General features: G+C 36.9%; 1 protein-coding gene across 1 annotated transcript in view; it reads right to left on the reverse strand.

The window, feature by feature from the left end:
- Positions 1 to 777: 777 nt before the first annotated feature.
- The window catches only part of OTOG (otogelin), a 101,383-nt gene continuing 76,599 nt past the window's right edge, over positions 778 to 25,561 (reverse strand). The window contains exons 39-56 of the mRNA XM_039382475.1: positions 24,911 to 25,000; positions 24,366 to 24,549; positions 21,325 to 21,545; positions 20,311 to 20,449; positions 19,393 to 19,587; positions 18,374 to 18,586; positions 17,517 to 17,621; positions 17,049 to 17,159; positions 15,763 to 15,864; positions 15,216 to 15,314; positions 13,305 to 13,345; positions 12,116 to 12,191; positions 11,040 to 11,218; positions 10,175 to 10,279; positions 9,633 to 9,752; positions 8,291 to 8,336; positions 3,618 to 3,697; positions 778 to 2,346 (exon numbers count right to left, since the gene is read on the reverse strand). Coding sequence (XP_039238409.1) covers positions 2,146 to 2,346; positions 3,618 to 3,697; positions 8,291 to 8,336; positions 9,633 to 9,752; positions 10,175 to 10,279; positions 11,040 to 11,218; positions 12,116 to 12,191; positions 13,305 to 13,345; positions 15,216 to 15,314; positions 15,763 to 15,864; positions 17,049 to 17,159; positions 17,517 to 17,621; positions 18,374 to 18,586; positions 19,393 to 19,587; positions 20,311 to 20,449; positions 21,325 to 21,545; positions 24,366 to 24,549; positions 24,911 to 25,000 — 2,307 coding nt within the window. The 3' untranslated portion in view covers positions 778 to 2,145. The remainder of the gene's footprint in view (positions 2,347 to 3,617; positions 3,698 to 8,290; positions 8,337 to 9,632; positions 9,753 to 10,174; positions 10,280 to 11,039; positions 11,219 to 12,115; positions 12,192 to 13,304; positions 13,346 to 15,215; positions 15,315 to 15,762; positions 15,865 to 17,048; positions 17,160 to 17,516; positions 17,622 to 18,373; positions 18,587 to 19,392; positions 19,588 to 20,310; positions 20,450 to 21,324; positions 21,546 to 24,365; positions 24,550 to 24,910; positions 25,001 to 25,561) is intronic.

Below are 25,561 nucleotides of genomic sequence, written 5' to 3' on the forward strand. Positions count from 1 at the left end.
GGTGAACTAAGGGAGGCTGAACTTTACCTTTACAAATGCCAAAGCTTGAATTTTAGGCACTCGGGTTCAAGGGTTTAGCTCTGTTCAATGTCTCGTAAACAGTACTTTTTTTTCTGGTTTTCCAAAGGATGCACTCTTCCCAAATCCTGTCCTTTCTTGCTATGTAGGAGATGACTTTGACAAGGAACAGGTCCTGTGAAGTGGGTAGGGACTGCACCTACAAGTTAGACCTTAAGACTTATTTGGCCCTACGTACTGAAGGGTGATCATCACTACACAACAACTATATTGTAACAAAATGCCTACTCAAAACACTGTCTACTGATTGCAGTCAACCCTGAGGGTCAGTTTAGGAAAAAAATGTGTAAAGGGAATGTGGAGAAATTTATCTTCTTTCCCCTCACCCTCTTTTTTTCCAGGAGAGTCTATCTGACAATGTCAGATATGCACTGTTACACTTCCATGAACAACGGTTTTCCAATTTTTGTTTTGAATCAAAGGACATAATTGAATTTTGCACTTCTGAGGATGAAAGTGGTGATGGAATCAGAAAAATATGTAGATTTTCAAAACCCCCTATGCAGGTCTTCCTCCTGCTGTAGTACTACATCCTTCATGCTGTAGTATTCGATCATAAATATTAGTGATAGCAGCAAACCCTAAAACTACTAATGTGCACTGCAAAAAAAAAAAAAAAAAAAAAGAGTAAACATTGTATGTTGCATCACATGACAGTAAATTGCTTGAACAATTATAGAAAAATTAATTGTAACAAAATAAGACTTCCTGTTGTTTATTAGATATTGTAAGAATGAAATGTACAGTATACAAAATTAATATCAAAAATGTTCACATGATTGATTTTTCTTTGGATTAACTGCAGAGAAGCAGCTTTTAAAGACGTCATGCTGAGATCTATTTTCTACTAAAAGATCTCAGGTGCATCACTGCATGCTATCTACAGTTTTAATCTACAAAATGAAAGCTATTGAATTTTTGCTGAATCTCAGTGGCATTTTTTGAAAAAGAACAGAACAATAACATTAGCTTAGAGGAGAAAAAATAATGTTAATATTTGAAATTCATAAGCAAAATTGCTTTTGAAATTTCAAACCTTACAATTGTACATTTTCAGTTTCAAGCACTTGCCATAAGAAGTTACATTCTACTATATAGGTGACAAAGATTTTGAATTTTGTTTTTCTTTGAGACAGATACATAATCCTCATTTTCTTTTTCCTAATGAATTTTCATATCTTTAAAGTTAGTGTTAAACAACGTTCAGTCTCCTAAAGAAACAATTTAAGTATGGTTCATTTCATAAGCTGAAAGTTTTCATTTAAGGTATATCTATATAAAGGAATGTAAAATGGTTTTCATTTTTTAAATCTGTGCATTTTCAGTTTATGTCATATTGTTTAGCAGAAAAATAAAGTAACTACTAATGACTAATCTAGATAACCTAAAATCAGCCGATCTGTTCCATAAAATGCTTGCCATAATGCTTTTCACTGCAATATAAAATACACTAGAAAAAAATGAAATTATTACCAGGGAATATTACATGGTTATCAGTGTTGATAACGCTTCCCAGATTAAAAAAAAAAAAATAAAAATCTTTACATGAATTTCTTATACATGCTCTACTTAGCAACAGGAATATGATTTAAACTGAAAATTCTTCTCGTATTGTCCAAACAATTTTTTTTTATAGACTCTGAATGTATTTGCACAATTGCAATGCGTTCAAAATAGTGACCTACTGTCAGATAAGTTGTCAATGATTTAAAACAGGAATGGGTGCCTGACAAAGGGTGGGCCAGCCTTCCAGAACAAAACAGGTGGCGCTCTTTCTCTTGAGGTGTCACTAACGTAAATCACCTTTTAAGTTGGCACATATCACAAGAACCCTTAAAACAATCCCTGTGAATGAAAATGAAGACAAATCACAACACAAAAGATGCAAAACCATTTTTCCAGAATTTAGGAGAGTCCAAAAGTATTTGTGCTCTCTTTTGCATTAAACTGGTGAAATTCAGTGGATTGGCTATTTTATTTTTAAGAGATAAACTATTAAAATCATCTTATGCTGGGAACAGCTGGGCTTGCTGTTTTCTTTCCTTTTATGTGTTTTGTTTTTTTTTTTTAAGACCATTGGCAAGAACAATCTGTGGGCTCTTGGATTGAATAGCTGACCCAGGTTGAGTTACTGGTGCAGTACAATTGCACAGTCCGTCTCTGCAGCCCGAGCTCCCTGCAGCATTTGCAGAACCTTGCATACGTGTTGATGTTGTAGTTGTAAATGCTTGCAGAAGGGCACTTCCCGTCGCATGAAACAATGTTCACCTGGTAACAAACATCATGAATAATCAGCAAACTGAAGCAGCTAGCTAGGAGTTCTCAAAGAAGTCCAAAAACATTAGGCATCCCAAATCCAATGGCAAAGCAATGAAAAATTTGGAGGTATTTCCTCTAGCCCCTTATGAAATCCCACTACATCTCAAAATAAGCTCTGAAGTACATTGCCCAGACAGGTCTCAATTTTTATCCTACTGATATCAATGATGACTTTTCTGTCCACTTCAGTAACAGGTTTTGGCTATTAACAGACACAAAGAAACAATTCTGGTTTTGAATTTTAAAGTATTCATAACAACCTTGGCTTGAACACAGCACCAAATGTTCTGTCTCCAACTCCCTGCAGTATTCATTTCAGTGATACACTGATGCAGTGTTGCTGTACTGGTATCAGTAAGCAGGAATAAAAGAACCAATCCTTTGGAAAGCCAAGAGGAATTACTACTAATGACACCAAATCTGTAATACAGACTGTAAGAGAAATAGTCATAGAAACGGAATAATTTTTTCATATTTAATAGTTAAGATTCGTGTTTCTGTTCAATGAGACACTGAGACTAAATTTCCTGGCTGCTCAACAGCTTACTCTACAAAATGTACTCTCAGAGTCATTTTAGAGGTTACAGCTGTTTCCCTACACTCTTTTATTACAGCTTTTCCAGGCGCTCTTACACATCTCACATGAGACGTCTGTCTGCACCCTTGCTGCTGCTCACAGTCTTACTGCCCAGCAGGACATTGCTGGTGTCCTTCGACAGTAAATCCTTCGATAGTGCCTCATTCTTCCCTCACATTTTACAGTATGTTCATGCTGCTGTCTAAAAAAAGCTTTCAGGACCCAAGATTCCTTTCTTCATGAAGTTGGCATTTAAATACTTTCCCTGGGCAGATGGAAAATTATACACATCTGCAGCCGTTTTAAATGTAGAATATCAGGGGCAAGATTCAGTTATATTGAAGTTAATTTGCATATAATAATTGCATTATAGGGTGAAATGAGACTTTGGATTTGCACTAAATCAACGTGCACCTAGATGCATAAAAAAAGCAGAAGTAACAGCCTCCTTTTTATTATTTGAGAAGATGATTGCTGAGAATGTAGGGAAAGATTAAAACGGCTCTATGAAACAGAAATCCCTGTCTCTGTAACAGAGATGAAGACAACAGCCTTCTGGAATTTGGGTTCTTTTTCTTCCTTCATTTTATTTCTCATATTTTTTCCCTTCTATGAAAAGAAATTGTGATAGTTATCTACTTACTGGTGTGTTACTCCTGCAGTCGTTCTTGCGGATAGTCATCCTAACAGTCACCTTCTTACAGAATTTTCCATCTTCCTTACCTGCAAAATGGTCATAGATCAAAAAATATCAGCTCAAAATTCTAAACATTTCCAAGACGAGAACATTCCTGAACATTTTACTGGGTCAAGAGACGCAAAGAAGATACCCATCAGCTATATACTGAATCACTTTTAAAACTATTTCATGCATTAAAGTATCCATCTCATTATATCTTTAATAACAATTACAAAAGGTTCATTCTTCATTCAGAAGTTTTTTAAGAGTAAGTCCACTGTGTTCAAAAAATTTTGCAAAACTGATCAACCACTCCTGTGAGAAGACCTGTTAATAAGGCATAAAGTGCATTTTCTATTAAATACCTGCAACAAACTTTAATAGCAGTAATTGCATTCCAGAGGTATAAACAAAGTTTAAAATTAATATGCGACAGCAGAATCTGATGAAGAACAGGGCTTCAGGGGGCTTTACATTTGGGTTTATTATGTTTTTATTAAATAAAAGAACACCAGTGAACAAACGAAATTTTTTATTTGCATTTCCATTATTTCCACAATTTTCCTCATAGAAGTATTTACAAAGTACATGAATAAAACACAAAAGATAACAAGAAATCACGGAATTAAGTACGGAGTTAAGCTTCATTGAAGAAGGGAATCCTGAACATCTGAAGAAAAACAAAGATGTTCAGTATAAAGTTCAGTAGTAAGAGATCAGGAAGCACAGTGTCTTCTTAGGATGACCCTCTCTATGCTGGAGAAACCCCATTATACTGCAGATCTGTAAGAGAAATGAACAGCTCATTTTAATACAACAGCTTCCACCGTTTCACACTAGATTTTATGCATCTTGATGCAGCCCCCAATGACATCTCCACAGAGATGTGTTTTCTTTCAGTCAAGAAACCCAAGGATGTTGACAAAAGGTGAATACTGTTAGCTCCAGAAAAGCAAGGGCACTAAAGGATTCATCAGTTTGACCAATACCCAATACTGAACTGGGACACAGTTTTATCATATCTTTATGAGCAGTATCCAGTTCCCTGCTCTAATCACTGTCAAACCAGTAATACTGCTTCTCAAAAATAAACAATTTTTTTTCTTTTTTTTTTTTGGTTGGTTGGTGGTTCTGTTGTCTTTTTTTTTTTTCTTAAATTATCTAAGTCTCTTACTGTTTCTAGACACAATAGAGTTTTCTAGACTATGAAAGAAACTATCAGTAAATCTTCTTGGAAACAAATAAAAACCTGCAAACGTAAATGGTTGGCTACTGCTTGGCTGCTGTTGAATTATATTTGCTTAGTGAAAAAGTAAATTGAGAAACAAAGAAAAAATAAATTGGTCTTGAAAATAAAAAACTCACCGTTATTTCATGTTTTTCACAGTTCTTTTCACGGTTCTGTCTTCTTTTACATTATACATGGTGTTTAGGGTGGAGAATTCAGTGCAGCTGTGACTATGACTTCACCCAGGCTACAGTGAAAGTACATCATATCCCATAAAAAATAAATATATAATGTATTTCCATGCATGTACATTAATGTCCAGTGGCTTTTTATGAGCTTTACAACACAATATACTTTCCCATGAACAACCTTACAAAACATGTGAGTGTTTTATATGTGTTGTATTATAGATTTTTTTTCACTGTCCATATGGTTGAAAATCCTTGTTTGGTTTTTGGGTTGACTCATAACACTGTTGTCACTTAAAGTGACACCAGTATGAAAGAGAAACACAGATTTCAGTTTAATAGTCCTAGAGTCAGAAGCATAATTTAATGTAGGATGTGTCACTCAGTAATGCACAGAATTAGAGTCAACATCATTTCTCTGAGAGAAATATAGAGTTGTTTTCACAAAATAAATGCCAAAACAAATGCATTCATAATGTTACAATTCAAAGAATTAACATGCTCTATGAAAAAGAACAAAGATAATCTCCAATTTTCATGGAGTCAACACTGGATTGCTATTTTCAGTATACTGTCCTAACTATGGATGGGAAAGAAATTATTTGCTTCTACTGTATATGGCACAAAGCAAACCTGTATGATACATCACCTGCAAAAATGCTGCTTACACAGTAAAGCTTTAACAAGCAAAGCCATTATTCTCTATGTTCTACAGCACTGTAAACATGATAGAATTAGTTTACTTTTTCAAACACAGCAATTTTACACATGCAGCAAGCTAAAGACTATGCAAGTGCTTACTACCAACAGTACATTGTTGGCTAACAACAATGCACCGCCCACACAGTGCAAAATGAAAAAACAAATCAAAACAAAAATGTGAGCCACTGAACCATGAGCAGTTACACTACACTGCAGCTTTTGGCATTATTGGGCAATGTGAGGTCTGATGATCCTAGCAGGGAGTACATTGTTGGAAATCAACAATGATGCTGTTTGGGTTGGTCCTACCTATATGAGGAAAATGTACCTGTGTGACAGCCAGCATAGGCTGTAGGAGTGACTGGGCTAACAGGGAATGGGAGGAACACTGACACTGAAGAACCTGGTAAGAATATTACACATTGAACAGAGCACATGTTACAGAGGATTCCCTATAGTATGAAAACATTTGGGAATTATGAGATTTTGGCATATTTGAAAACAGAATTCAACTTTAAAATGTTTGTATATTGCAGGATCACAGAATGGCTGAGGTTGGAAGGGACATCTGGTTCCTCCTTGCTTAAGCAGGGTTCATTGTGCCAGCAGCTCAGGACCATGTCCAAGCATTACATGCATTGCTAAGCCTCATGTGAAAACCAGATCTACAGAGTCTGATCTACATAGGTATAACTTAGCCAATCTGCTATCCTGAATTTAATGTGCCCTTCAGGGCTACAACAAAGAAATAGTATAATTTCCTCTCAGCAGCATTTGTAATACCTCCAGGTTTTGATGGAACTCCTGGGTCTTAATTTTCAAATACCAATTAAAACTGAAAACAAAAATCACAATTGTTTCTAATGGTAAAGTACTTCAGAAGAAAACAAAAAACCCAATAATCCTTCTCATAAAATGTCTCACACAATCACAACTGACAGCTCTCATGACAGCAGATTTGTTTGGAGTCAGAATGAACTTACATGATTCACAGAATTAATGTGTTGTCTACCAACAGGTGTGAAATCAAAACGCTAGGACTCTACTTGTAAATGCGTCTCAAAAGTCACTGGGTTTTTCAAGGGTTTAATTTTACTTTGTTATGCATGCCACAGATCAATAATTTAATAATTAAAGGGGTGATTATGATGTTTCTCTAAGCGTAGTAGCAAGATCTTCTGCCCCGCTGAAAAGTAGCTTAATGGATGTTTAACTGTCTTACTAAATCTTTCAGAAGTGGCTTATTTGCCTGCCAGGGCATTGAAGGGTAATGTCAGATAATCAAAAACTGATGTCAGAGAGCCTATGGAGAATCAGTCATGGAACTAGGAAAAGTGCTTGAAACACAGGTCCACCAGAGTGAAAAAACATGAAGAGATATTACCATTCCCTTATAGTGGGAGCATAAAAAACTCCCCAGATAAATCTTCAATCAAGTTTTTAGTACCAAATACAATACAGATGAACCACACCAAAAGGTACCTCCCTGTTGGCAACGTATATCCAGATCTGGTAGTCATGACTCTGCAAGTTCCATCCCACCCAGCAAGAAATACCTGCACTTTTCTCCATCTTTCTCCCACACTTTTAGGTCACTATTTCAGCCCCTTAAGCAGATTGAGTCAGAATTTTGCATGTTTTTAAAGACAGCATGATACTGCCCAGTATAAAAATCTCCTTTTCAATTGCTTTTAACAGTGTCAACTTCAAATATTTGAGTTTAAATTCATCGGGTTAGGTGTCTTCCTCAGGCTAAGTTCTTCATTAAATCAACCAAAACGTTTCAGCTATGTACCACTGTGTTAAGAAAATAAAACGTACCTAACTCCTTATTTCTATTAAGAAAATAGTATATTTGGAACCTATTCCTTAGAGGATTTTTATTCTGTTTGGGTTTTTTTTTCCCCAGAGAATCTTTATTAGCTCTCACAGATGTCCAAACCATATATTGGTAATCGAGTAAGGGGGAATTTTCTTATTGTAAAATCTTTGAAAAGGTACTGCCTGAATCCTTAATCTTCATTCGCGAAGCCTAGCCACAGTGATGACTGCCTGAGGGTTTCTGAATTATGTCTACTAATTTCTATATTACAATCTTTTTATTATTTACAAAATTAACTTATAAACTACTTGGATCAATCTTCATTTTTACCAAATATGAAGATATTTATGTAGATGAAGCATTAAGTTGCCTTCTAAAACACAGTACCTTTATTATACTAAATGCAGTAACTAATATTTTGAGGAGTTTTACATGAGAACTACAAAATAAAGAGTATGAATTTTAATGACTTGACCAACCAGAATCGCTGTCAGTGGAGTAATAGCATCAATGGTAAAGTATTTTCTTTTGATTTAACTCAAATAGTTTCAGTGTAATTCAAATGAGTAAAACTGGGAAAAGCACAGTCTTTGAGATCAGTGAATCAAGCTTTTATACAGGAAAGAATCCACCTTATTTCTAACATAACAACAAATTAGACAGACTTGTGAGGCAGGCAGCATCATTAATTACTTACATGTTTTGCAGCATCCTTCTAAGAATGGCACAACGTAGCCTCCAACCTGACCAAGAGAAATAAAGGGGAAAAAAACCTTCATTTTTTCAAACATTCATTCCCATATATCTTCACTCTTAGAAATATCTTCCAGATAAAGCTCTACATCATTATTCAGGCAAATGCAGCATTCTGGTTAATGGATGAAGGTATGGTTGTAAATGATCTCACTTTACTGTTTTCACACAGGTAGCTTTCACCAAATGCCACTATACATCACCAGCTACCCAAATAGCTCCCCCATTTGGAAAGAGAACGACTATGTTAAGTCTGACTCCATCACATGTTATTAGAGTGAAACCCTGACCTCTTGTAGAGGCTGACAATCACAAAAACCTGAATCTGACTTCAGAGCAGGAAGAAATCTCATCTGAATGGGAAGCCAATGACTCCCCATAGTGGAGATTCATGTCTTAATGCTGAGCAATAAGCACTCCCCAGAATACTGTGGGAAGAGTACCTACAGCTATATTAAAAGCTTTCTCAGGATTACATTGAAGGAGAGTTCAATTTTTGATGTCCAACTCAGCATCTCAAGCCATGCTAATCCCTCTCTCCGCCTTAACTTTTTAGTTTGCCTAGAACAGCAAAAAGCCTTTCACCAGCTATGTAACAGACTCTCTGCAGAACCAACCCATTGTTATCTGCAAGGAAAAACTACAGCCACCCAGTTCCTTCAGGACTCTTCCCCGCTTCTGTGACATCGTTCATCAAGGAAAGTCTTCCCATCCACATGTAAATGCAGAATTACAGAGAGCGAGATCACTCCCTGCCTACATTTCCTGGCACTTAACCTAATCTCATTATGCAAATTCAAATAGAACTTTTCTTCTTACTCCAAAACTAGTCCATAAAACTTTATGTGTCAGTACTTAAAAATTGTTCCTGATATTCAGACAATCTTTCCCTTTCTTCTATGTTTTTGACTATTGTGCTGAATCAAATCAGTTTGATACTGGATCAGTTTTCATACACAGAAAATCAGTCAGAAAGGACACATGTCCACCTCAGAAAAGCATCCAAGTTCACACAGCTGTATGAAGACTAGTTTGATATTACAAGCCTCTATTAAAAAAATAAAAATAATTGAATTCTGAGAATAAGAAGACATGACTCCAGCTGCGTAACTGGGCAGACTGGTGGTACATTATATGTGTATGGTTATAACTTTTTACCTTTAAATGGCCTGGCAAGAATATATAATTTCTCCCTTCTTGAGGTAAAAAACATTTATTGTCAGTGTTAATCTTTTCACACCAACATAAACCACAGCTGGAATGCAAACAATGTATTGTACACTGACCTTCACACATTCAGTTTCATTAAAGGGTGGGCAGCCAACTGCAGAGGAAACCAGAACTGGTCCTATTGCTGTGTTAGTGCATTCATATCTGATGCAGTTTGAAATCCAAACAGCACCAGGCTGTCAAAAATTGTAAAACAGAAATTTTACTGGGTAACTCAGCAAAAACAGTATTGCAAGTATGCCTAAAACAGTTTCATTGAATGTGATCTTGCATGAATCAACAGTCAGATGCATGTTAAAGTTCTGTTTAAGCAAGAGATTTGAAAGTCCACCAAATACATAACATTAAGCAGGTTCTAAAATAGTTGAGTTCATGATAATTCTCTGATATACATATAAAAATCCCTGATACTTTTATTGACAGCTGTATGGTTGACTCTCCAAGAAATTAATGTTGTGTACATGCAAAACTACTCCTAGTATCTGGCCAAATAAAGCTCTTTTGGGCAAATTTTATATGGCAACATGCATACAGTATTTCAGAATTTTTTTTGTTTAATTATAAATATTTTGAAGGAATAAAACATGTATAAACTCACCTTAAAATTGGAAACTGTGCCATTGCTGAAAGTGTGGAGACAAGACAAGTTCTTGCAGCTACCACAGCAAGTTGTTAAATCTTTTGGAGGCTGATAGACTTGGTTCTGCCAAAATAAAACAGATTACTCCTTGTATGAGACTATTTTGCAATTCAACATTTTGTTATTGTAACAGGCAGATTTTTTTTTTAGGTATCTGATTTTAGGGATATTTTTTAAATAACTTTCAAAACTGCACAGCTTACATTCATACACACTGTACATTCATGAAGCTTTCATGAAATACCTTTGTTCTTAACTGAAGTAAATGGGGAGAAGTTCCAACTGAGAGAATGAACTGGTCTATCTACCATTTTTCAAATGTAAAGTGACAACTTACTTCAAGAACCAATGAAATTTTGACTTTTTACACATCTATATAATATTCCTATGGTAATGTATCATTTTGTAAAAAGACAATGTAACATTTGCTTATTTTATAAAGCTGTTTTCACAACTTTTAGAATTCTTATTCTATTTATAATTACTCTCTTCTCTACTCCTATTGAGCTAATGTCTGCCAGGAATTTGTACCAGTTTGCTCATAATGCAGCTGAAGTTCTGCAGGGTGCAAGGAGGCAGTATGCTATTAACCCAAGGAGGTAGTTTCTATATACATTAGTTTGTAAAAGATGTACATAGGGGAGAAAACAGTGAAGGCAGTGAGACTTTTTATAAACTTCTATTAGAAGTTTGGTAGCACATCATTAGAGGGAGATCTCCTGGTTACTCTTTCCAGCTTGTTCCTGTGACTGTAATCTGCTCAACAAAACCCATCACAATGTAATTAAGACCACCAGTTAAAATACACGTCTGAATTTCTTACAGCTTTGCACTTGACGGCACAGTCTATCAAAGATGTGTTTATTTGGTAGTATTTAGTGGAGGGATCAATCACATTTGTACAATAAGAAATACGGCAAATGCCATCTGCACTGTGTTCCACGATTCTCTGTCCAGGAAGCAGCACACCTCTCTCATTACTCAGGCAAACTTTGTCTCTCACTACAGGAAAACACAAACAGCATGGTCAGGACAATCAGCTTGGTATGAAAACTCCATTAAAAATGTTTCAAACAGTAAAACCAGAATGGAAAAAGCTACTCCACCTCATTAAGAATTATGGATCACATTCTCAAACATGAATTGCTAGTAGTCTAATGCTTCCCTATAATCACCAAATTATTTCAAGTATAACCCTGCATGAAATCTAAATAAGCACATAATATTCTATTACCTGCACCACCCCAATGACAGTGCAGGCTTCTTCAACCGTTTTGTTTCTTAAGACTACATCAGGATAATGTCTATTTCTCCCCACCGATTACTGAGGGCACAGAGGATAATCAGGTCAGAAGTATACATCTTTATTGCAGAAATCTAAGCAAGGACAATCCCAACTCTCTTGGCCAACTGGGTGCCCCACAGGAATTATTTTTTCTCCCAGTTTTCCCAGACACTATTTGCCACGCTTTAAGATGAACTCACATGGTGCTGAATGCTATTCCTGATCTTGTAAAGTGTGTAAGCATGTCTACCAGCTCCTGAGTAGTCTCATAAGGGTTAGTGGGACTTATTTCTATATGTGGACATTGTATGTGTGTTCTAGTTTCTTGCTGGAGTCCTTGCTTCTTAGCCAACACCTCTCAACCATCCCAAAACTGTCTGTTATTTCCCTGCACAAACTTCTCGCTGCAGGAACTAACAGAATACAAGGACAGGCCACAATCAACCAAATATTTAGCGAGGGGTCCTATTTTCTTGCCTTTTCTTTCACTATTTCTGAATTCTGTCAGTTAATTCTTTTCTCCTTGGTGCCATGTTCAAAGTGAACACCTGATTCTTAATTTACCTTAGCACTTGAAAGGGTATTTCTTTGAATTAATTTATTTTCTGACTTACCACATTTGTACTTCACACAGTTACAAATATTTTCTGTGCTGTTCTGAAACTGTTCATCTATCTGAAGTTTCTGCCCCTAAGAGTACAAAAGCAGAAAAAAAAATGAAACTACAGTGTTTTCTTATCTGTATGATCTTTTTCTTTTAAACAACTTTTCTTCAGAACTTGGGTACCAGTATCTCTTGCTCCTAGAAACCTATTTTGAATCCACTTTCATCACCCACAGAGACATTTAACTTACTAATAATAACCAAATGGGATTTTTTTTTACACTCAGTACAGCAGACATTTAGGACAGAAAAAAACTAAGACTGGTCAACAATGAAATGCAATGGCCTGCCTTTGTACAAAAGTCTCCACATGGTGTGGAGTGTATTCTTCCAGAGCATAACTTAATGGATGTAAACAGTATCACAATAGCACAGATGTACTTTTTAATTTTGCCTTTTATTGTTTTTGTGTAGGCACAGTATGATTTTTCTCCTATGGTTATGCAAGTTCTGATTCCTCATGCCCAAGTTTCTTCATCTAAGAAATGAAAGTACTAACAACAATCTCACCTTACAAACCATATTGAATTTTCTCTATAAAAAAAATGAGTACTCTTTCCAATTTCTTCCTAGGACTCAAAATTATAATTTTTATAAATTATTCCCACAGTAATATTATTTTCTGGATAAAACAGTGACAAGCAAAATCCAAGTACACCCAGTATTAACTGGGAATCTAGCCCAGGAATGCTAATAAGCACTTTTGTAATGGAGAACAAGTCACAATGAAATACAGTTTAAAGGTGCTGTTTAGTCAACAGTCTAAGTTCATGATAAATGTCAACATATTCACAACAAATATTAACAAAACACTGATGCACTAACGCATTTAATTCTAACACTTTAAAATAAAAATTTTATCCTTGGGTGCACAAAAGCAGTTCCACTCTACTCCACTCTACACTCCGGTAGTAAACTCCAGAAATACCAATGCTATACAATCATGTTATTCTGCAAGGCATTCAAACTAAACTGGCTTCTTAAAAATGTATATATCTTATTATGGAGCAATTAAAAAAGAAAACAAAGAATGATGTGGCATTTCATATTTCACTGACAAAACTATTAGTAAGATGCTGATAAACAGACTTATTAAGAAATTAATAAAAGAATACTGACAAAGAAGACAAATTTCATACCAGTTGGCACTGAGGTTTGGGGATTGTTTCACATGCGCATTCTGAAACAAAACATAATAACAGAAACAGTAGTTTAGCAAGTTATATGCCCTTTGTGTAAAACAGACCATCAGAGAGAACAGAAATTCCAGATTTAAAAGTCATCACTGAAGAAGTTCTTGAAATATACCCACCTGGGGAGTTCAGAATCATGTTTGATGTCTATGCCATTCTGAAAACTAATAGCAGCTTCTCTGACCCCCTTTACTCATTACAACAGTCGACAGCAGAGTATCAACTGCAGTTCACCTGAACATATTAAAAAAATGATGTCCATGCTAGCTGCTGACCTCCTTGAAGTGGTGACAATCATTACAATCAGTATAAAGCAATTGAGAATTGTGTTTAAGGCATCATAAAGATGTATGATACATATGCTACAGTCATTGTAAACTGGCAAATTCCTGACCTGTGAACCTAACTTCTTTTTTTGATAGACAAAAATAATTGACTAACTGTGGTGGGTTGAGCCTGGCTAGATGCCAGGTGCCCAGCAAATCTGCCCTATCAGTCCCCTTCTCAAATAGACAGGGGAGAGAAAATATATCAAAAGGCTTGTGGGTCAAGATAAGGGCAGGGAGAGACCACTCACCAAATACCATCATGGGCAAACTAGATTCACCTTGGAGAAATGAACTGAATTTATTACCAACTAAATCAGGATAGGATAATGACAAATAAACTCAGATTTTAAAACCACCTTCCCATCATCCCTCCCTTCTTCCTGCGCTTAACTTAACTTCTGATTTTTTCTACCTCCTCCCTGCCTGCTGTGCAGGGAGATGAGGAATGGGGGTTGCAGTGATTTCACTACATATTGTCTCTGTCATTACTTCCTCTTTAGGGGAAGGACTCCTCACTTTCTTCCCCTGCTCCAGCATGGGGCCCCTCCCATGGGAGACAGTTCTCCATGAACTTCTCCAGTGCGAGTCCTTCCCACGGGCTGCAGTTCCTCACAAACTGCTCCAGCATGGGTCCCTTCCATGGGGTGCAGTCCTTGAGGAACAGGCTGCTCCAGTGTGGGTCCCTGATGGGGTCCACAAGTCCTGCCAGCAAACCTACTCCAGCATGAGCTCCTCTCTCCATGGGTCCACAGGTCCTGCCAGGAGCCTGCTCCAGCACTGGCTTCCCATAGGGTCACAACCCCGTCAGGGATCCACCTGCTCCAGCATGGGGTCCTCCACAGGCTGCAGGTGGATCTCTGCATTCCCATGGGCCTCCATGGGCTGCAGAGGCACTGCTGCCTCACCACCATGGTCTGGATCACAGGCCGCAGGGGAATCTCTGCTCCAGCACCTGGAGCACCTCCTCCCCCTCCTCCTGCACTGACCTTGGTGCCTACAGGACTGTTTCTCTCACATATCTCTTTCTCTCACTCTTCTCTTTGGCTGCAGTTGCTGTCATGTAGCAACTTTTCCACCTTCTTAAATACACTATGCCAGAGGTGCTACTACCATCGCTGGTGGGCTCAGCCTTGGCCAGCAGTGGGTCCGGCTTGGAGCCAGCTGGCATTGACTGTACTGGACATGGGGGAAGCTTTTGGCAGCTCCTCACAGAACCCGCCTCTGAAGCCTCCACCCCCACCAAAACCTTCCCATGCAAACCCAATACAAACTCCTACATTTTCAAGATGATAAATCACCCAGTTTGGACAGCAAATTCTACAGGATGCTATTCAACCTTTTGAAGCAAGAAAAATCAAAACGGGTAGATTAGGAAGTTCTGTACTGTGAAATGACTTTGCTACATTATTTGTCCATGAGCAGATCACAGTGGTTGAGCTGGCTGACACCAGACTCAAAACCAAGAGGCCAAAGCTGTTTTCAATATCTTATTGTCTAAGGCAATAATAATGAAAATCAGTGACTTTACCACATGTCCGAAAGGGGCAGCACTTCTCTGGGCTCCACACCTCCACCAAAGACATGCCCAGCATACACTTGAATTCAGGACAACGATGTATTTCACAAACTAAAAATAAAGAAAAGAAAGTTCAGTAAATGCAAGGTTGTCATGTTTTGATGAATAGAATTATGAATCAAGATATAATAAATTACTTATAATAAATACCTTTAGAAAACATCTTATTCAAAAAGACAACAGAAATTTAATTGTTAGATATCAGGTGATGGTAGCATGGAGTACAAATACTCTAAGCAAATATTTAAATAGTTTTTAAATATCCTGAATTTGGGGCCTGAATTTACTCATTTTTCTCCATAATACAGATATTCAGATGATGCTTTACACACAAAGTTTTAAAAGTAAAGATTATTTGTTCAGGACTACAGATGATAGCATGCTTATATGCACAAGGGGAGCAGTATTTCTAATCCACAATTTTTGGCACTGAACCTCCGCACTACAAAATTGACATGCTCTCTATTATTTAGAATATCAAAATCAAGTCAAAACTTACTACATTGGTACATAGGGCAACACCTGTCAGTAGTGTTGCCATCCACAATAAGAACTTCTCCTTCTTGACATTTGGGTATTTGATCGGAGCAAGCCGGGCATGCTGAAGAAAACAATTATTTAAATTTAAAACATAGGAAGAAATTTTACTACTGCCTACAAAACATAACCATAAGTTTATCACAGACCCACATGAAAGAGAACAGAGGTGCTCTGCATTCATTCCTTATAGTCCCTATACAAGAGGCTAATTCACAGTGCAGCTTGCCTTTTCCTTTGTCCCCTGCTATAAAGAATGAATACATTGTGACCAAACATGATTTTCCCTCCCTTTTTTGCTATGAAAAATTTTGCTAGGTTTTCTCTCCTACTAGCTCATACTGTTGTTTTCTGGAATCTTTGATTCAAAATAAAGGGCATCTCCTGTGATCCCAGTGTTATCTTCCCACTTGAACACATATGAAAACCACAACATGTACTTTTCAACATGTACAGTATAAAGACTCATTATATCAAAAAAGAGTCAGAAGAATGCTCTGCAGATAGTGAGAAGAGCCAAACACTGCACATTGCTATCACATGATCAAAGTAATCCCCTGATTACTGTAAATAACAGAAGTGTAATTTATGTTTTTTATTAATGCCCGAATTTTTGCACATGGAAGTGCTAATCAAGGCAACTGGGCCTTTGAATCACAGATATCTGTGCAAAGATAAACTCAATAGAACCTGATTATCACATTATTATGCAGAAGACAACTGTATAGTAATATCGGGGCTCTTATACTAATGCCAAAAGTGCAATTTTATTATTGAATTAAGTCATTAAAGGCCAAATCCCAAAAGACCTGAATAAATTTGCATATTACTCTCATATGGCATATTTGTCATTGATTAAGATGGACCATGGCTGATACAGCAGAATATAGGGAGTAAAAGCATATATAACTTCAGTCTTCTTTCAGACAAAATATTCATGCAGCTAATCCACACATGGATCTCAGAAAGCCCTGAATTCCTTCACTCCTCACCCATGGACTCCATTACCACTCCTCTTCATAACCCATGAATACTATTCAGTTACACAAAGATGTTCTGTGACTTTTCATGGTTGTTGCCATTTCTTATGTTTTGTAAACTTAATGCCCATTGTTTTAACCACTTTCAAGCCTTACTAGGTCGGGAGAGCTAAAGGAGGTACAAGAAGCCCTTATTTGCAAGATAATAATAAATAACGTTGCATATGCAACAACACACTTATAATGTCAACCAGTCAGGCTACTGTACCACATATATAGGAAATGCAGCAGGTGTTCTCCACCCGAGCAGCAATTAGTGTCTGATCATCCTGGCAGCTTGGTATCTCCTCCATTGGTTCACATTTTTCTGGATCACATTCTGAAAAAAGTACAACAAATGTATTTCTTTATATGAAGCTCAGAATTCCTCCTTTGTTATGCTATATTCCTAAGAAAGGCAGTGCAGAGCAGAGAGATACAAGCTGCTTTAGAAAAAACTTCTACCTTGTAACACAAGAGAGCAATCTTGCCTTATCAGTAAACACAAGACTACATCATATCTGCTCAAACTGAGGCACAGACCAACCCCAAGCTTTTAGACTAAAGCAAATTTTGTAAATGGTCATACTAGCAATGGTATTTACACTAACTACCTTTGTGCATCCAAGTTGATCTATTTAGTTTACTGAATGTCTTTTACAGGGTGAACTTTTTTACCTTTTGAAAAGAAACTTACCACAAACGTAGCTGGGACAACAGGATTCTTCACTGTAGTAAGTGACTAACTTTTCCAAGGCATTACACTCAGGGATTAGGTGTTCACAGAGACTCTGATTACAAACTGTTACATACAGGAAAGAAAAAAAATAATTACCTTCTAAACTATGCATTTTTAAGTCAAGTAGATCAGTGACAAGCAGTATTTGCAGTTAGATACCCTAAATCTCCAAATAACAATATGCATATGAAACCACAATGAACTAGCAAAAAATCCCAAGGCAATATTAAGAAGTGTCCATCATTTGCAGCACTCTCCATGGAGGCAACACTAAACTAGAGTTTAGTAAGAACTGAAAAAATAAAATTCTGCGGAAAACTCACTGCATCATATCAGGTGATCAAAACATGGGAACTGAAATTTCTTTTTGAAGATGGGCTTTCTAAACTGAGTAAGGATTAAAAAAAAAAACCAAACACTTTTCTATCATTTTTTACTGCTCACTTCGTAAATTTGATAAACAATCACCAGAACACTTTTTCTCAGAATTACTTATATCTTTTGCTTGTATTCAGATGTTAAAAATAAAACAGTAACCTTTACGGCTGAGAGAAACACAATTCATATCCAAATAAACATAGTGCTCTTTTAGTCCTCTTAACCCTCATCTGTACCTCTACCTCTACCCCAAAACCTACTGGATATTGAGGCAAACAGTAAAAAGTTTCTACAATTTTCTATGTAATCTGTTAATTCAAACCAAAGTCATTTCCATTTGCTTCAAAAGTAAGATATGTAATGGGAAAAAAAACCAACAGAGTAAAGATATCTGCATATTTCAGTGGCAGTATTCATAATCATTAAGGAATACTTACTACAGATCTTCTGAGGACAACATGTCTGATCACCAGGAACATGCAAGGTCACTTCTGCAAATCGCTGACAGTCTAAATCGTGGGTATCTGAACAGTTGTACTCCACTGGAATAATAGTCTCACTGTCAACACATTTTTGCATACAGCATCCGCTCAAAGAAGTGTTCCAGATCTCACCCACTGCGTGAGGTGTTCCTGAGCTGTCTGTACAAGCTAGATCAGGACAACAGAAAACAGAAGTAATCCTTTTTTACTTCAAATTTTGACCACCATTTTCTATGAAGTCTAAAAATCCCAGAATTTTAAAGGCTTCACCCATTTCCATCACCCCACAAGAAAGTGAAAGAGCAGACAGTCTGAGACTGAGTTCCTGTGGGAAAGCAAGACACTCAGTATCCTCCAGAAGATCTGGGCCTCCACTTTGTTTTGTGTCTCCACACAAACTACTTTTGTATTTCACACATATCAAAACTATTACTAATTTACAGTGCTTTATGTTGTCTGATTTATCATAATAAATCTTAATAAATCTATATCTTTAAGGTTTGTATTGTTAGGCATTGGTTTGCTATTTGGTGTGCTGAGGCAGAATTATAATAAAATGAGCATGAATGCTGGCAGAAAGAATATAGGACATATACATGTATTATTCAAAATGTGTAATTAACTGTTGCTGCATAACTTTTGAATGCCATTTAGTATTGAAAGGCTGGACCCTTGGCAAAGGGCTTAGGTAAAAAGGAGGCCAAAACTAACACGCTTAGAATACTAGAGTGCATAAACAAAGACTTCTATTTTGAAGAGGCTTCTTCAGCTGAGAGTTAAGCAAAATTGTATATCACAAGGACATTCCCTGCTTGCTCACCTGCAGAGTTAATGTCTGCTGAATATCTAGAATCCTCAACTGAATGACATATGCAAAACCCACACAACACCAAACCAGAACTCAACTTATTAATAATGAAGTATCTGACCACCAACTTGCAGATAATAAAGAAGAAAATCACATCCAAATATACCACATTTTTCTTCAGGAATACAGACAGCAGTATGAATTCGGTGAAGGATGGTCCCTCCAGCACAGACACAGCCTTCTGTCAACACTGAGCAGGAGTCTGAATCCAGAGAAGCAACCTCATTATTCTGACAACTATCTGGAACCTCACAGGCAGCTATACAAGGCTGATAGGAGAAGTTTTCAGAGCAGGGGAAGGCTACAAAGGAAATAAACAAATCACACATTCTGAAGTTGCAATCACATGAGGCAATACCTAAGAGAAGAAATTATTGTCTTGTCAACTTCCTGTGCTTGCCAATTCAGTCGGATCTACCAACCTGACACACACCGATACAAACCAGTTACCTTCTACATGACAAATTCAATCAAAAGGTATTTTCAAGCACTTTTACTCCTCTTCTTGTAGTAACATTTTCATCAGGCCTCGGTTTGCTTTTTGGTAGTAGAGATATCAAACCACGTCAACAGTGTTGACACAAAATAATTCGAACTTCAAAAACCTCTGCAAATACTACACAGATCAGTAATACTGTTCAGAACTTTTTTTTTGTGGCTTCCTTCTTTCCGCAACCAATTGTGTTGTGTTTTGTTTTTATCACTGGGAAGTGGTTGAGAAACAAACACTACATTGCAAGAGAGAAGGTTTAACTTCTGCATAAATGTACATAGTAAACCAGAGGCAGAATTGTGAGCAAAGCTCTTCCGTTTACCTTTACCATCTTTGAAATGGCTATAATGGTCCTGATTACTTTTGAACACTGCTTGGAGTGTATAGTAGAAAATGCTAAATTTATTATCTCAATAATAATTCCAAAGTACATGAAGACTCAATTGGCATTTTCAACTTACAGTAACTCTTGTACTAGGCAAGTTTTGTCTCTGTGAGCACTAGAGGTGCACATATATGCAGAATACTTACGGCAGTAATCAGAGCTCCTCCATTCTATACAAATATTAAATTTGTTGCACATTGCCACATAGGCAGCTAGGGAAATGCATGGATTTCGAATGTACTCAGTGTCCTGAACCCATATATCACAGAACAGCTCAGGTGGAACCTAACAAAGAAAAAACAAAGATATGGCGCCTTCATAGAGACTATGCTAGGTGGGAAAAAGACCGACCTTTTAAAGTGTCAGCTACAAACAATGAAGCCAAAAGTTCTTGGTTTACAGTAAGCCTTCATTCGTGTACAGAGGCAATCTACTAGTATTTAAGAGTAAGACTTTCTGAATGTTGCCATACTTATATTCCTCAGTTTCATCTCTTATAAGTGACAACATAAGAGGTAATAGTGTTTTTCCAACAGAAGGCATAATTACTTGTTCTTTGTTCTTCCTTACCTCTATATTTTTACCTGGTTTTGGCTTCCTCTTCCTCAAACTCAACAATATACAAAAGGTCAAATGGCAATGCACTCATATGATCACAAATAATTTATTTGCACACTGTGAGTTTGTTATTTGCTTCAGGCTTGCTTTACAGGACCTGTTCTACCCTTTCACATCTCTGAGCTGGAACTGTCTCTAGAGTCTTTGAGAATGCAGGTTCTCAGATTACCTACTGCAATTTGGGACTTGTTAAATTGCTGAAGGCTTAAGGATTAATTAGATCCTAAAACTATTTTCTTTTACTTTTCTCTACATCTTATTGATACAGTTGAATTAGCTGAGACTGGTTTATGAATTAGGTGTTATTTCAAAACTAACAGAGATGAAGTTCTGAAAGTGTTATTGCTAACTGCAACTCTCCTATCAAGCTGCCATACTCTTCAATTAGTTTTACCTTGCAACTGTAGATACAAGATAAAGTATACATCTCATTCAATAAATGTGTTTACATGCAGTCTCACAGTAATAAAATTATCAAGTATGCAAGATTATATCTGAACTGCAGCTCTCTCAAAATGTAAGCTTCAAAATAGTTAACATACATAAGGATGACAGCTGCTGAAGGTCTGGTTCAACACCATTCTTAAGCACTCTGAGCAGTCTGTGAGTGAGCAATTAGTTTCCTGATGCCTGTCTTCTCCAGCATACTTTAAGGTGTCTGGCACTTGCCAGCTGTCTATAAAAGTCGATGGTGAACTGCTTTTGCTTAAAACTGTCCTGTTGGGTAGCATCAAGTCATTTTCCAAGGTTCTGTCACAAAACCCTGTGAATCACCAGAAGGAAAAGAATGGTTAACACCATGTGGTTCATTCTGAAGAATGTTTGAAGTGGCACATTCAAACAAGTAAATAGCTTTATAAAATCTTATACAATATAACAGTATCACAACCTACAACAGATGTAGAAAGCATTTGGTAGGATCAAAGCATGCAAATTCCAGAAAAATTGAGAAAAGCGAAAGTAAAGATGCATCTATGAGTGGAAATCTATTGCATATCAAAGAGCTGTTCAGAAATTCCAGCTATGGCACAAAACTTCATCCCTCGGTTGCACAGGCACTAAAGAAAAATCTATTTTAAAAAAGGTTACAAAGCACCTCTGTGTATAGCAACAAATTAAAATTGTAAATGTTGTAAGAAAAGGGAACTCCCATAAAATGCAAAGATGCTTATCTGATACTGTATTTCACACTGTATCATACAGTATTTCATACTGTATCATTCTACTTATGGTTCTGAGCAATCTTAAGCATCTGTTGGCTGAAGAGTTACCTTAGAAGTGTAGCTTTTGGCACCTCCAGGTATATCTATATTACCACTCAGCAGGAGAAAAAAAACCCCAACTTTTCTATATTTGCTTCCCAGAAGGCAGCATCACCTTTCCCCCCCACCCCCGTTTTAGCTAAGATAGTTGGCAATTTTGAAACACTTTGGAGCAAAAGAAGCAATGTAACATGGAAGGTGAGTTTGGTCAACACAGAACATCCAAATATTACAGTAGCCTCCTCAGAAGGTCCTTTAAAAGATAGCAGGTAGAAAAATAGCAGAATGATGGATGAGTCCCCAGTTCTTTCTTCCTAATCAGTTTCTGAGACTTTTGTATCAGACTTCTAGAATGTTTTTTTTCTGAAGTCTCCACAAACACAATTCTAAATCTTTATCTGTTCAAAAACTATTTGTGGATTTCACCCTTTTCTAAAGAACTAGTCTGTTTTACCACTTTTCACAATCCCTTATGACAAGAGCAAGTCATTGACAATACAGCAACAGGCATTCAAAGAGTAAAACAGCTTTTCAAACCGTAACCTTTATTTGATAAAAAATGTTTCTGGTTGAACTTTTGGAGGTTGTGAGTATATGCAACACAGATAGGAAGTACTTGATGGTTCTGAAAGACTTCAAAGGACCGCTGTCATGTCAGGGATATCTTTTTTCACTTCTCTTACACATTGACAAGGAGATTTAGCATAGCAAAACTAAGGTTTCACATTTGTCTTGGCGGGATCTGGTTACAGTTAAAACTGACATTCTTGTACTCTCTTTCACCAGTTTTGCTGTAGAGATGTCAATGTTCCCTTCCCAAACCCCTCCTCTCCCCCACCAGCTCTTCACCAGCTGCCACATATGGCCAATCCTTCTACTGTAAAACACACTTGTCTCTGACACGAATCCTTCCAAGGGAAGATTGTACCACAAAACTGCAATGGTGTCTTGAGTTTTAGCACTTCCATGAAGCTGAGAAATCAGGATCTACCAATACTGCAGTTTAGCTGAAAGACATCTGAGAAAGGTCAAATACATGTAGCAGAATTACACAGAAAGCACAGGAGATCAGGGTAGACTAATTTAGGCTGAGAAGATGCACCACAAGGAGCTCACTTAAAGCAGGCTCTGTAAGTTGCACCAGACAGCACAGTGCAGGCAGACCCATGCAGAGAACCCCAGTCAGGGAGGAATACCAGAAATACACAGCACATTCTCTGAAGAAGTTGTACTTGCAACATCATCCACAGAAATGTGTTGTCATCTAGTCAAAATGCCTTGTAAACCAGGAATATAATGTTCTCAGTGCTCCCTATCACAGTAATCAAACCCATAAAGGCAAAAGAGACTTTTTGGATAACTTGAATCAGGCTTACTAAAAAACCACAGTCTTTACTTTCTTGTTTCTGTTTGATCTAATCACAGTAACAACTAGACAAAGAGAGCAAGAACGGTTCTGAAAACAAAAGTTAGGGCAAATTACAGATAATAATCCAATTTCAAAATGGCACGAATTCAAACTTTGTGAGAAGCACATTACTGTCTTCACGACTTGAAGCTGGACTGAGCTATCACTGGTATTTGATACTGAGCTCCAGGCATTTGCCCTTTCTGAAACTGGAAAGATATCCACTGCAATTATATGATCTCTTTAATCCCATTTTCCAGCTCCAATTTACAGCAGATAAATTTACAGATTCAGCTAACACAGTAGGGATTTACATCAACAAATACATGCTTGCAAAGGTTATAACACCCACAGCTTAGTCAAGCCTATGGTTTTTAGAAAGAAAGAAAGCAGGCAAAACTATTGAACTGACCTAACAGAGGGCAACATGATGTTTATTTAACCTGTTACTATTAAGAAATTCCCTCTGAACTATTTCCTCCAACAGATAAACAAAGATTAGTTCTCTCAAGTTAACATTTCCTGACCTTTAGAAACTGAAAATAGTACACATCGCTTCCTATCAGATGGATATTAAACACTGTATCTGTAAAGGACCTATTTGACATTATGGACTTATACCTGTCTTATTTATTTGGGTTTAGTTACAGCAATCATGCCTGTGACTCAAACAGGTTACAGACAGGAGCAACACTATGGGTAAAAAGTGATTACAGGGATAGATGTCAGACATCATTTCAACAACTAAAAAAATTAATAATAGACTAATTTTAATACTATCTTAAACTTTGCAATGATCTGCAATAACTCTTTTGGGACAGATCCTGCAATAAATAGTTTATATAATTAGGAAAATGTGTCTCCCTACCAAAGCATCTGAATGCCTTTATTGCTTAAACTCGTCTATACTTACCACACAGTCCCAAAGTGCTTGGTTCTCTGCTACTATTAAACTCAATAATCATCACACCTGTGTTGTGAAACCACTGAATTCTGATTTTTGATGGGGTCTCAACCGCATACTTGAAGCCTGAATCTTCAACTTTGTATCCATATTTTCTAACAGTAGGCCAAGCAGATCTTGAATTTACTGTTACCTAAAAGACAGGCAGAAGAGAGGTCAATTGTCAGGTAGAAGAACTAAGGCCAGATTCTCAGCAGCTTAGAAATCTAAATCATAACCAATTTCAAAAGAAGTCAGGCTCTCCTCGACAAAGATAACATAGGTACCAAAGGGACTAAGAGTTTATGTGACTTACTCTGTGACTTACCTCACAGAGTAACTGTCCTTGTATGACAGTTTGGCTCTTTGAATTTAGCAGGAGTTTACTAAATTACAAAATCAACAAGTTTTATGACCTTTTTTGTTCTACATTAATCCTCAGTATCCATGTGAGAAGGCAGTTGATTACAGAAGATGCTATCTAAAAGGAAAAGAAAAAGCTTCATTATACTTACTTTTCTACTTAAACGATTGATAATAATTTGGTTTGATACATAGGTTAGATTCAACGTTGCCAGGCACAAAGAAGTTGAATTTGAATTACTCTGTGGAGAAAGCAAAAACACATTAACCACAGTCATGATGTGCAAAATCTTTCTACGTTAGCTGCTTATTCTTTTTAGGCACTGGGAAATTAAGGATTTTTGGGGGATATATTATTAAGAAAGGAAATCCATTGCTGATTACAGTTTCAAGTCAGGACTACAAAGTTTATCTGGATAGCATTCTTGTAAAATAAACAAGGAAAATACTGTGAAACCCTTGTTTACGGCAACTGTGCTGTATCATACAATCTTTTGATTGTATGATACAATCAATTTATACAATTGATACAATTACAACAGAAATACAGGTTTTCAGGGGAAAGAAAACCAGTGGACTAGCTGTTTGGACACCAGAAAATATGAACTACCGGCCTGAAGGTGAGCAAGAATGAGACTGGGAATGATGTATCTCTATGATATATGTACAGTACAGAAGTAATGGATCAGAAATACACGCATAATTCCTGAGCTAAAAGGCACTGAACAAAACAGAAAGTACTGAATGCAACAGGAAAGCAAATCTGAAAGTCATAAACACATCTTTTTCAAATCAATCACACT

This window comes from Pipra filicauda, unplaced genomic scaffold (assembly GCF_003945595.2).
Source record: "Pipra filicauda isolate LSUMZ 115617 unplaced genomic scaffold, ASM394559v2 scaffold26_size5592650_pilon, whole genome shotgun sequence".
Taxonomy (NCBI): domain Eukaryota; kingdom Metazoa; phylum Chordata; class Aves; order Passeriformes; family Pipridae; genus Pipra; species Pipra filicauda.